This window comes from Chelonoidis abingdonii, chromosome 1 (genome assembly GCF_003597395.2).
Source record: "Chelonoidis abingdonii isolate Lonesome George chromosome 1, CheloAbing_2.0, whole genome shotgun sequence".
In the NCBI taxonomy this organism is placed as follows: domain Eukaryota; kingdom Metazoa; phylum Chordata; order Testudines; family Testudinidae; genus Chelonoidis; species Chelonoidis abingdonii.
The window spans coordinates 116,455,075-116,468,154 of record NC_133769.1 but is presented as its reverse complement, the minus strand read 5'-3'; the positions used below and the strand labels follow the sequence as shown (position 1 = coordinate 116,468,154).

Sequence of the window (13,080 nt, the reverse complement as noted above, 5' to 3'; positions counted from 1 at the left end):
ACCCTTCCCGATCACTTACCTCACAGGCTTTGATTGCTGGCTCTGGAACTTCCCAAATTCCCCTGGTGCAGTCCACTCCTTGCCAGTCTGTGAAAGACAGAAAATTCCCAGGTTGTAATGCACTTCTTCACCCAGGTTCCCTGGTTAAGGTCCAGCTGTGGGGATTGCGCCCATCCTCCTGGGAAATCTGACCATGAGCTCCATTAGCTGGAAATAGAACTAGGTCTGTTGATTACAGCCCAGGACTCCAGCAGCTCGGGAATAAGCCAAGCTGCCCCAGATATGCCATGTGGTGTAAATCCTCCATTTGCGGGGGCCTCCCACAGTTTGATCAGGGGGACAGCTTGGCTATTCCAGTCACCCTTTCTTCCTCCTGAAACACAACATAAACCATGAGGATTTTCATCCCTGCCCAGACATATTAGAATCTTGACTACAACAGCCATGCAGCATGCACTGTACCTTGCCTACACTGGCCAGCAGCTGGAGACCAGAGGTCCTTTCATCTGGACTCAACCAGAACTCGGCATTGTCATCTGCAGCAATAGCAAACTCAAAGTCCCCTGCCAAGAGATTTCTGGGATTAAGTGGTGCTCTCCATTAACAGGATCTATACACAGACAGAAAAAAAGCTTCCACTCCTAGAGAGGAGTAGCCTGAAGGACTGGTGCTAGGGGTTTTAGCGCCCTAGACGCACGGCAATTTTGCTGCCCTGTGCCCTGGTCCCACGGCTCTGGTGGAGCTGCCGCAGTGGTGCCTGCGGAGGGTCTCCTGGTCCGCGGCTCCGGTGGAGCTGCCGCAGTGGTGCCTGTGGGAGGTCCACCAGAGCCGCAGGAGCAGCCGACCGTCTGCAGTCACCACTGCGGCAGCTCCACCGGAGCCGCAGACCAGTGGACTCTCCACAGGTATGACTGCGGCAGCTCCACTGGAGCTCCACCTGCCGCCCCCTCTGGCAAAATGCCACCCACCAATAATCCTGGTGCCCTAGGCGATTGCCTAGGTCATCTAAATGGAAGCGCCAGCCCTGGTAGCCTGATCCCCTCTGACACAGCACTTTCCCTGTGCCCAACTACCCCTTCCCCTCTCTCTTTCAGAATTGTTAAATACACCTGATGCTTTTAAATCTCATCTTCCCATTGCAATAAAATGAAGATTGTCTTCTTGCTCTCTACTTAGTGCAATTCCCCGTGCTATGCAGTTTGGCTGAAATCTAACAGAGGGGGAAGCTGAGAAGTCCACACAGATTCTCCTCAGTTTCTCCTTTCCTTCCTGAGTGTATGTCTGGGAATGTGCCCACAAAAGCACAGAGGCAGGCACAGATGTGTGGGCTTAGGTGTGCATGAGGCTTTGGAGTGCTGACCAGGATGCATGGGTGGAGGATTTCATAGGGGCTCAAGGGTAGTGTGTGCAGGTGCACATGGGTAGGGGTGGGTGCTTGCAAGGAGGCTGTGCATAGACAGAAGCATGTGAATGGGTGGATAGGGATGGGGTGGGTGGAAGGGGCATGGGTTGTGTGGATGCAGATAGGGACAGTGTGTGTGTGTGTGTGTGTGTGTGTGTGTGTGCGCGCACACATGCAGGAGAATGTGGGCATGCGTACATGTGTGCATAAATGCTGGTAGGCTGTGTGGATATGCATGTGTGGACAGCTATGTGCTCATAGGGAACGTGCCTGAGCGTGTATTTGTGTATGTGAATAGATGTTGTGTATGCAGGAGTGTCTGGTTTGCTTGCTCAGAAATTACATATCTGTTTTCTTCTGTTTTCTCCCTGCCCTCCCCCCAGTGAAGAGCGTGCACATATTATCCATGCCAGCCAGTCTCTGTTGGAGTCAGAGCTGGACAGTATCCCTGGCTCCTGGCTAGAGAGCCATCAAGCTAGGATTGCCTGCATGAGAGCGTTTCTGTTCAGTCTCAAGCAGGGGAAGGGAGGGCTGGGGCAGCATGACAACCCTGATCTGCCATGGCTCCTCCTCACCATCAGTGAAAGGATGCAAATAACCGAAGAGACGGAGCCCATAGTTTGTCCATTTTGGTGACGCTGCCAGTTTCTTCAGTGTGGTTCGTGTCTAAAGGTGGAAGAAAGAACAAAAGTAATGAAGTGGGATGGGATTGGGAGGTATCAGTATCAGACGGGAGGGGACTGAAAAGGAGAGAAGGTGAGGGGGGCCAATGAAGGGAATAGGATGGACGGAGGGGCAGGTGGACCTGAAGGGGATGGGAACGGCAGGAGAGGGGGCAGTATGGGCAAGGGAGGAGCAAAAGGGAAAGAAGTGCCCAGGAGCAATGTCAGGAAGATGGGAATGGGAGGAAGAGTGAAAGGTAGGCTGGAGAGGGGAGAAAAGGGAAGAGGAGGAGGAGGGGCAGCGAGGGCACAGTTAAGGGAAAGAAGAGGAAAGGAGGGGCAGTCTGGAGTAAAGATGCTGAGTTGTGCAGGGAAGGGGATAGGGAGTCTGCGTACACTCACATGGGGGTACAGTGGGAAGTGGAGGTTTCTTCTGAGCTGCTCGATGGAGCTGCCACACCAGTCCTCAAACACATGGAGATTGACTTGACCCTGGAACTCCAGGAACATAGAAGCACAAGGAGAGATTCCATTAATGGCTGCATCCCTCCTGGCTCCTCTTAACTCTGCAGCAGAGCATGTCATTTGAGGACCCTGTGCCTTTCATGGGAGAGGGTGGGTGACACTTGCCATTACTCTGGGAGTCAGTTTTACGGCAGCTGGCCACTTAAGGGGGGATGGGTTCAGCTCCTCCCCTGTGACCAACCAGCTGCCTCCCAGCTGAGTCTGTGGGGCCAGATGACAGAGGATAGTCTGAAGAGCACCTGATCCTTCTGGAGGCCAGCAATTGCTCAAGTGAATAGGTGACCTGGGAACAACTGTCCATGTTGGACTGAGGAACCACTTTAGATATTTTGCCCAAGTTTTTATTTAATCAGTACATTGCATCCTGAGGCAAGGGCCTGAATCAGAGTTCAGTGTGGCATCAATCTGTCCTGGGCTGTTGAGAGAGCGCATCAGCTTACACTTGCTGAAGAAAGAAAGCATGTGGATTGGCCCCTCAAAATAAGATGAAATTGAGGCAGTTACAGAAAAGACAGGGGCCAAAAAAATTTTTAAAAAAAATATAGTTGGTGAGGTTTCTCTGGTGGACCCTCCTTCCTTCACCTTTTTCTTTGAAAGCAGGAGGCAAAAATACTAGCAACAGGAGCGACTTCTGAAACAACTAGAGAAATAGGTTCCTGGAAGTCTTGCTGGTCCTGGCAAAGGTAGCACAGGCAGGCTGGACTGTGGGTTACTGATGTTGAGGTCAGAAGATAAATGCGAATGGGAAGCCAGAGCTGCCAGCTGGGAGGAGTCAACTTGGGTGGCCAGAGAGGTACCATTTCTGAAGGGAGGGACTGGGCAGTGTGCTGAACCTTGAGCAATGAGCAGTCTGGCTCATATCCTTAGGTAAAAGCTGCCATTTTAGACAAATTGGGTCTGACTCCATAGGCATATTGTCACCAGTTCCACATTGAACTGTTTCCACTGGGACCACACCTGAATGTAGTGGCACAACAGTTGCAGGACCTTCCTACCTGTTGGTTGTGTCCAGAGATGAGTTCTATTGACAGAATCAGGAACCTGGCGTGCTTGCAACAATTTTGGCAGGTCCTGTGTAACCAGACTTTTGAGTCAGGAGCTGACTCAATAGCCTGCCACACAAATCCCCACCAGTACAGGTTAACCGGGATCTAAGTGGAAGACCAACTAACAAGTAGGGCCACAGCTAAAGGGCTAATGAAAGGGAGAAGCAATCCCTGCAGCTGGGAGCTAATCAATAGAGAGGAAAGAAGCCCTGGGAAGGGGTGATGCAGAGCCTGAGGAAGGCAGAGCTGGTTGCTGCTAGTGCTGCTCTCTGTTTCTCTAGAAGAGAGGAGCTGACTGGGACGTGTACATATGTTAATAGTACTACGGGCGGTGGCCTCACAGAACACCATAATAAACAGTATGGTGATGAAGGTGGCCTGAGCATGGTTTGTATCTAAGGCAAGAGAGATTCCCAGGGGATCACCCTGTAACATCCTGCCCGTGGGAAACTCAAAGCTGGGCAAGGTGTTTCTGACCATCATCTATGGTGAGGCAGTGGACAGAAGGTGGAGATGAAGGGAGCTGAGCAGCATGCCAAACCAGGAATGTCCCACTTGGCAAGGCAAGAAGAGGTGATGCCTTAACCTGGGGAGACCTCTGAAGGGGAGAATGTCTTTGTTAACTCTAGCCATAGAGTTCTGGATGAGCAACCAGCCTCCAATCATTCCCACAACTTGGGGTAGCGGGGAAACCAGTAGTATACTTTTCATGAGGGAAAGCAGGACACATCAAAAGAATGCTCACTAATGGGGTGCTATTTCACCCAAGTGGGTAGGCTGGGATCCTCTATGAACAGCTTGTCCCCTAGGCTGTGAGCAAGGTGTATCGAGTCACAGCAGTGGAAAGGTCACCCCAAGATCTACTTTGGATGCGTGAAGATATAATATGTAGTGAAGGCATTGACTTTTGAGGACTGGGACCTCAGAAGTGGGTGATGGCCCTGAGAAAAACAGGGTCTGTGAACCAAGAGAAACAGTCCTCAGGCCTGAGAGTAAATGGGGGAGAACAGCGCAGGTTGTTAACTGAACCATTTCAATCCCAGGCACCTGAAGTGAAGCAGGAGGACACACGGGTCCTATCCCACACTGGGGATGTAGAAGACTTGATCTATAGGGCAGTACAAAGTTGGAGGTGGTGTGTGGGGCAGACATGACAGTAATGGTAGCAGTCCAAACAGCTACTGAGCAAACCAATCTAGGAGTAGATGAGAAATCGGACGAAGAGGGTTTCTATGGCTGACAAGAATAGGGCTGAAGTCTTTGCACAACTTAGCAGCCTACCACCTCAGATGGCAGAGTGCTTGCAGGAGCTGGAAGAAACATGCTCGTTCAGGGATAAGGTTTGGATGCAAGCCATAAAGAGAGCAGGAGCTGGTTTGCCTTGGAGTAAAAGAAGAGAACAGTGAGCAGCACCAACGCTTGCTTCAGAAGGAGGAGCTGATGAAGCTGGGCACTGAAATCCTTCTGCAGAGCCAGAGCCTGGCAGGAAAGGGTGAGACATTAGAGACCCTGGAAGCTGAGTTGGCTGCTTTAAAAGGTAGAGACTGAACTGTGGGTGAGAGTATCGAGAGTAGAACTTATCCTGGGACCCAGCAAGGCTCCTGGGGCAAGATATGTCACAGGGTGACTGGCCCTTCTAAGGGGAGACGGACCAGCTGCCTCCCAGCTGAGGCTGAGAGGCTTGGGGCCAGGGGATAGCCTGAAGAGCATCTGATCCTTATGAAGGCCAGCAAGTTCAAAAAGCTCAGCTGAGTAGGTGAATTGGAGGGAGTTGGTAGGCTGGTCTTTGGGTCAGGGAAAGGGGGCTGGGAAAAGTGTGGGAAAAGCCCCTGGGAGCTGTAGCCCATATTGGTCAGAGGCATTACTTTATTTTGATGCTTTGCCCAAGTTTCTGTTTAACCAATAAAATTGTACCCTGTGGCAATGGCCTGAAACGGACCAGCTTGGCATCAGTCCTTCCTGAGCTGGTGAGAGAGCCCACCAGCTTACAGTCAGTGCTCCCACTACCGCTCCTTGTGAACTGTGCTCTGTGGTCCTGCACATAAAAATCATCTCTATGCATAAGAATACACACACTTTATTCACATCCACTGCTCTTCCTACCTGGTTTCTCATCAGCACACCACCCTCTCTAGCTGAGCAAGAAATGCTCCTGTGATGAGCGCTCCACTTAGTATGACCAGACAGCAAATGTGAAAAACTGGGACAGGGGGTGGTGGGTAATAGGAGTCTATATATATATAAAAAAAAAAAGACCCAAAAATCGGGACTGTCTCTATAAAACTGGGACATCTGGTCACCCTAGCTCCACTAGCTCTGCATGGGTTCAGGGTTTGCATTAGAACCAGCTGTACTTCGGCCATGAGCCCGTTGTCTCCTCCTTTCCTTCTCTGCTGCCTTCCCACAATGAACGCAGTACTGCCTATCAGAAGTAAGGCTACAGAAAAAAGTTTAATTCTCTAAGGTGATGCTAACTGAACTGTTCAGAATTACAGAGAGGAGCAATAAAGAGGGTCCGGGGCAGTGAGTTTTCTCTGGTGAAGGATTCAAAATCCTTGGAAGGATCTCACTGTTGGGTACTTGTGAATAAGCAGAGCACTATGATAGAAAGCATCTACTATAAAGGTAGTAAAGATGGAATAGATCTCTGGTTGAGGTGAACAGACAAATATACCACACAGTTATATACAGATTGTGGCCCAACGAGCTCAATGCTTTTCCTCAAGGCATGTAAGTACTGTTATCCCATTTTACAGACAAGGAAGCTGAGGCCCAGAGAGTTTAAGTCACTTGCTCATGGTCCCACGGAAAGTCAGTGGCAGTGTCTGGAATAGAACTCCGGTCTTCTGACATTGGGTGCCACTTTAACTACTAACTAATGTTGTCTTCTCCTTCACTTTCTGGGGAGGGAATCACACATATCCCTGCACTGTGTGCAGCAAGTACACTGCAGTATAAAATGCCTCTTGCAGAAGAGCACCCAGAGGCTGTGGAGAGACTGGGCTGTTCCTTTATTGCCCCACAGACCCTTATTTCATGGGTAATAACGCAGCTCTGTAGGCTCTTCTCTGGATCCAAGACCTCAGAGGGCAGCTGAGACACCAGAGCAGGACTTAAGTATGGAAAGCTCAAAAGACAGTGACTAGACTTGCTCAGGTTATTGTAGGTGAGACACAAAGCAGGCCAGTCATGGTACAATTCACTTCTGAAGGAAGTCAGATAGTAGATTTAAAGAAGCTGAAGGACCAATAGCCCCATTTTAACTACTTTGTAAGTTAAGTAAAGTGCACTCAGATTTCATGCTCCAGGGCATAAACTGATCACTGCTGGAATTGCCTCACCCCCACCTACACCACTGAACAATTAAGTGCATCTTTGAGGGTGAGGTTGATCTTTATCTTCCTTCAAAGCATCAGATGTCAGCCACTTCCAGAGAGATACTATAGCTGAATCAACAGCCTGATCCATTGCAGAATTGTCATTATTAGGACTGTAGCAATGCCTAGAGACACCAGTCAAGGATCAGAACCCCCTCTATGCACAGTAAGACAGTCTCTGCCCTAAATCTAGGTTATTTTAAGAAGCAACAGGTGGAGGAGAAGAACAGATGGGGGTGGAGGAGAAGAGGTCACAATAAAGAGAGTTAATAGGATATCTGATTAGACAGAGCAGTTGTTTGGTCAGGACTACAGAAGGCAGCGTGAGAGACTAAGACCAATGGCCTGATATGGCACAGCAAATACTGTAGGACATATTCTTAGTAACACTGGGACCCCTTCATACCACTTTGGCAGTGTAAAGGGACCTTAATATAAATGAGAATCTGCCCCTAAGTCACTATGATCAAAGGCAGCAGAGCAGGGCTTTACAAGGTGACCTGAGGGCAGCCTCTGGTAGGCCCAGCTGTCAGGAGCTGATGGACTGGCCTCCCTTTGCTGGGCTCATGGCCATGAGAAAACATAAAGGTAAATAATGGTAATTCCTAGCACAGCAGTGCACAGGTTCAGAGTGGCATTTCCAATGCAGCAGAGTTCAGTGGTACCAGAACTGGAGCAATCCAGTTTTACCTATGGGGAACAACAGGAGCTGCACAGACGATGTTTCTCCTGGATGTGGAGCAGAGGAACGCTATCAAACAGACAAGTGCAGGTTGCTGAAGGCGCTGCAGGAGGGAAATCTGGAATTGGGCTTTAATTTTAGGTCCTTAAGAGTCATCAGCACAGCAGCTGCAGACTGAAACCATATAACCCTTAAAAGCAGCAGAGAATCCTGTGGCACCTTATAGACTAACAGACGTTTTGGAGCATGAGCTTTCGTGGGTGAATACCCACTTTATCAGATGAATGTAGTGGAAATTTTGAGGGGCAGGTATATATATGCCAGCAAGCAAGCTAGAGAAAACGAGGTTAGTTCAATCAGGGAGGATGAGGCCCTGTTCTAGCAGTTGAGGTCAGAAAACCAAGGGAGAGAAACTGGTTCTGTAGTTGGCAAGCCATTCACAGTCTTTGTTCAACCCTGAGTTGATGGTGTCAAATCTGCAGATGAATTGAAGCTCAGAAGTTTCTCTTTGAAGTCTGGTCCTGAAGTTTTTTTGCTGCAGGATGGCCACTCTTGTTTTCTCCCAGCCTCTCCAGCTCAGGTCACAACTCCCTCTAGGAAGTGGGTGAGAAACTACTTTGGCTGCCATTGGGGACAGTAGAATAAAGGAATCATCGTTGGCGCTTGTCACTGCATATCACAATGGCAGGCAAGTATCATAGTCATTCCCATTTTACATATGGGGACACTGAGGCAGAGAGAGGCCGACAGTCATATTTTAAGACGTGGCTTCTGATTTTGGGTTCTGAGTTGAGGCATCTCAGGCCTGGTTGTCAGTGATGCTAAGCAGCCTCCATTTCCACTGACTCCAGTGAGGCTGTGGGTACTCAATACTTCTGAGAATCAGGCTTTAGGTGTAACATGTTGAGAACCCAAGAAAGTGGAAGCTCTCACCATCAGTGGCAACTTTGGAAAATTTTGGCCTAAGTGATTTCCTTAAGGCCACAAAGGAAGTCATTGACAGAGCTAGGCACAGGACCCAGGAGTCCTGACTTCCAGTCCTGTTTCCTAGCCACTGGACCATGCCCCTGCCCAGCTGTACTACCAGCCTGTTCTCACCTTTAGAAAATCCCTATACTGCTAAGGATTATTTCCCACATACCCCTGAGTCTCCTACCCAGTAGAGGACACCTCCTGATGTGAAGTGTGGATCACTCCCTGAAGCTGCATCCTCTCTGGGCCACAATGAGGAGAGGCTGTCATAACAAGATCATCTGTGATTCCCAGTTAAGAGAGCTCCATTTTTGTCCCAGGTCTCTCCCCACCACCTTCCTGTCTCACTGCCTCTACCCCTCTTCCATTTTACCACATCCTATGGAGGTGCTTACTCTAAACACCACCCCCCAGAATCAAAATGGCTGTAGGGGTATGGCCGAATCATTTTCACAGTGCACAGGAGAGTGGGCGCAGCAGTCGCCTACAATAGTACTAGCAGAATTGGCACCAGGGATAAAAGGAAATTGTTCAGCGAGGATGGTTTATCGCAGGCCAGTATCACCCTAAACTAGATGTCAGGCTGAAAGGAAGGGGCTCCAACTCTGGAGGTGAGAGGATCCAGGCAGTATGTGATCACTATAAAGTAGCATTTGCAGGGAAGGTGGGGAGCAGATACTCCCAGTTTCACATGTTGAATTAGCGCTAGCACATTTGAATCCCTGGTTTTATATTAATAGGCTTAAGTATTTCCACTTATTCCAGCAAGAAGTTTCAGGTTATCAGCACCCAGCCCCACCTGGAAAAACTACCTCAAGGAAGAGGCGGGTTCAGACACAGCTAAAGTTTCTCCTCACTGCCTGTCTTCCTCTATTCTGAAACCACCACACTAGGGGCTCATCACAAAATAACACTTCTGTCTAGAGTGACAATGCCTGGGGAAGAAACGCTAAAAGGGAGCAGAGATGAGAGACCCACATAAAGCACTGCTACACACACAACCAGAAGAAATGTGAAGGGACACAGGGGCAGGGTTACAACCCTGGAGAGGTGACTCCCTAGATTGTAACTGGAGCAGGAGGGAAGGAAAGGCCTTGCCTAATTTAATCTTCGATGGATTGGTGTTTCAGGGGCAAATCAGCTGCTTACAATCCAAAGAATGCACAGCCCTGGGGAAGATAAACTAGACAAAAAGAGGGTCTGAGCCAGGGAAGAATGGAGACGTGCTGACGATTAGAAATTCTGTAAGACGAGTTTATAAGACTCTTCTGTCTCCTCACAGCAGCCCTGGCCCCCTCCTCTCGCCTCCATGAGCTCCCTTGACTGGGTGACATTCAGGAGTGAGCAGCTGGATGTTGCTGCAGTGTCTTCTGAAATGCAAGGGGGGGGGGAATCCCTCCCTCTCTGCACTGCACTGTTGCAAAGTCACTCAAGCCCCTTTAATCATTCAAGTTTGTCAGCAATATACATCACCTGTTCAGACAAAGCCTGGCTTCATGACCTGTAGGAACTGCCCCTTCCTCCCCCATCTCAGCACAGGAATCAGGCTGCAGTTATATTCTTATAGATGTTGTAGAGGGGACACAATAGGACCATAGATCCCATGTAATTAATTTGTGCAGAGTTAAGCCTCTAAAACTGTCAACAGGTGATTAACAGGAAAGCAAGCAGCTCTCTAGTCCTTTCTGTTCCCTCAGTGGCTGTGTTATACCAGGCACAGTGTAACAGGAACACTCGAGTGACTCAGGGCTTGGCTACACTTGCAAGTTGCAGCACTGGTGAGGGGGTTACAGCGCTGCAACTTACCAGGTGTCCACACTTACAGAGCTCAGCCAGCGCTGCAACTCCCTTCCTGCAGCGCTGGCTGTACACCTGGTCTCCGCTACGGTTTTCTGTAGCGAATCCAGCGCTGCTGATTGCAGCGCTGCTCATCAGGTGTGGACACTCACCAGTGCTGTTATTGGCCTCCAGGGTATTAGGAGGTATCCCACAATTCCTGTATACAACAAACCGGAAGGTACTCCCGGAGCTACTTATCTAAAAAACAAACACAGCTGCTCTTTGCTGCAGCGAGCGAGCGAGCCGAGGCTTTGGAAATGTTCACACTGTTTGCTTGAGGAGACAAACAGCACGGCGGGGGGGTGGGGGGGGGGGAGGGAGTCCGTCGGAGAAGCTGCTTATCTGGTCTGAAGCCTTTTTACATTAAGAGTGATTTGAGAGAGGGGTGGGGGAAATGGCCAGAAATTTGCAAGGCAGGGAGCTGTCACACAGTGTCTGCTCCAAAATCCACTCTCTCTGTCTCCCCGATGCTCTCTGTCACACCCACCCCACCCCCGTCTTTTGAACTTGCAAGGCAGGGAGCTGTCACAGTGTCTGCTCCCAAAATCCACTCTTCTTGTCTCCCAGCAAGCTCCCTGTTCACACTCCACCCCACCCCCATCTTTGAAAAGCACGTTGCATCACTGCTGAACGCTTGGATAGTGCTGCCCACAATGCACCACTCCCAACAGCGCTGCAAATGCTGCAAATTGTGGCCACACTGCAGCGCTGGTCGCTGTCAGTGTGGACACACTGCAGTGCTGGCCCTACACAGCTGTACGACCACAGCTGTAACTACCAGCGCTGCAAAAATGTAAGTGTAGCCATGCCCTCAGATGACTTCAGTGACACATTTACACAGGTGTAACGAGTAGCTAGATTTGACCCTTTGGGTACAGGGACTGTGTCATGACCAACACAGGGGCAAAAAATATAGACAAGGACTGGGAATTGGTGAGAGAGGCCCTCACAGGGAGGGGAGCAGAGCAGGAGGAACCTTATGGGTGTGGGGGAGGACAACTGAATTGCTCACCCTCCAATGTGATTATTGTATCCACCAGTTTTCTCTTGTCAGATACCTAAAGACTGAAAGCCCTTTGGGGCAGGGACTGTCTTTGTTAGGTGCATGTACAGCGTCTACACTATGGGGGCTCAATCCATGATTGGGGCCCTCTAGGACCTACTACAATAATATTAATATTAACAACAATAATCCTGTCCCTCCTTAACCAAACCTTGCTCTTCCTCTACAGCTCTATCAGAGCAGCCTTGCTACACAGCATAGTTTTTTACAGAGGGCCATACAGAGAATGACACAGGATGTCCTGGTCCCAGGCCCTCACCAGCCATTGGTGGGGTGCTGCCCTAACCAAGGCTGAGGCTCTCTCCCTTTGCTTTGCATGGTGCAGCATCGCTTGGGACTCCCTACTTGTTTCCTATTTGGCAGCACTGCAGGAGGAGAAGGTTTATGCCCTTGCTCTGTGCTTTGCCTGGCACAGCACTGCACAGGGGAGTGAAATTGTCTCATGTCTGGCATGGTGACGGTTGGCACTTGCCCTGCTTGTGGTGTCCTGCCTCTCCAGAGTACAAAGCACATGCCACAGTCACACTTCTGTTACTGCAAACATGCCGAGCAATGGGTCTTCCTAAGACAAATCACACAGGCACCAAAGCTGTCACCAGAGACAAGCATGCTTCACATTGTTCTAAGCAATCGCTGGGAATTAGAGTCAATGAGCAAAAACCTTATGCTGGCCAGGGAGGCACAAATGCCTGTCACTGACACTGTGGGAGAGGAGAGAAGAGAAGTTAGACATATCATGTGCATAGCAGCAATACCAACCGTGACATCCTGATGCCCTTCCGACAGTAGCTGCTCATGAGAGATGCAGCCTTGAGGCAGGGCAAAGTGCGAGGCACACAACCTACCACTGGGACAATGCCACGCAGGGGAAGGACTACATCAGACTCAAGCTGTTACCAGTCACCACAGCAGTTGCCTGCACAGGAGAACACAGTAATGATCCATCATCTAGACTGGTTTTCTGTAGCGGACAGTGGCCACTACTGAATGCTTCAAGGAAAGCTTTAACTCCCTCATCATGCCCCAAGCTGTCCAATGCTATAGCCAGCGGGGAAATTCCTTCTTGCTTCCAGCTGGTGATCAGCTTATGTCTTGAAGCATCAGGACTGTAGTTTATTTCCTAGCTAGAGCAACTGCACAGGCGATTCTAACTTGTGTGCGTACCCAGTCAGCTTCTGGAACTTGCTAAGTTAGCAAAACACCCAGTGGTTGGTGCTTCTCTCATTATCAACTTGCTGCACTGCTCCATTATCTGAAGAGAAATACTACGATAAGGGGACAGTGAAGGGAAGAGTAAATGAGGCATAAAAAAAACAAAGGAAATATTTACTCAGGTTCTCAAAGGTCACTCGAGAAGGTCTCTGCTTACCAGAAGGGTCAGTGAAGATACAGGGATTGGATAACAGGCAAATACCAGAACAATAGCGTAGTGTGAGGCACTCACATGCCACAGTCATGTATTTGCCTGTTGAATTCTTTGTACTATTTCTCAGCTCTGAACAAACATCACCT

General features: G+C 49.5%; 1 protein-coding gene across 1 annotated transcript in view; it reads right to left on the bottom strand.

The window, feature by feature from the left end:
• Positions 1–13,080, bottom strand: part of B4GALNT3 (beta-1,4-N-acetyl-galactosaminyltransferase 3) — a 130,878-nt gene that overhangs the window by 20,187 nt on the left and 97,611 nt on the right. Inside the window, exons 4-7 of the mRNA XM_032796731.2 lie at positions 2,467–2,562; positions 1,978–2,068; positions 463–563; positions 20–87 (exon numbers count right to left, since the gene is read on the bottom strand). Of these exons, the coding sequence (XP_032652622.1) occupies positions 20–87; positions 463–563; positions 1,978–2,068; positions 2,467–2,562 (356 nt within the window). The remainder of the gene's footprint in view (positions 1–19; positions 88–462; positions 564–1,977; positions 2,069–2,466; positions 2,563–13,080) is intronic.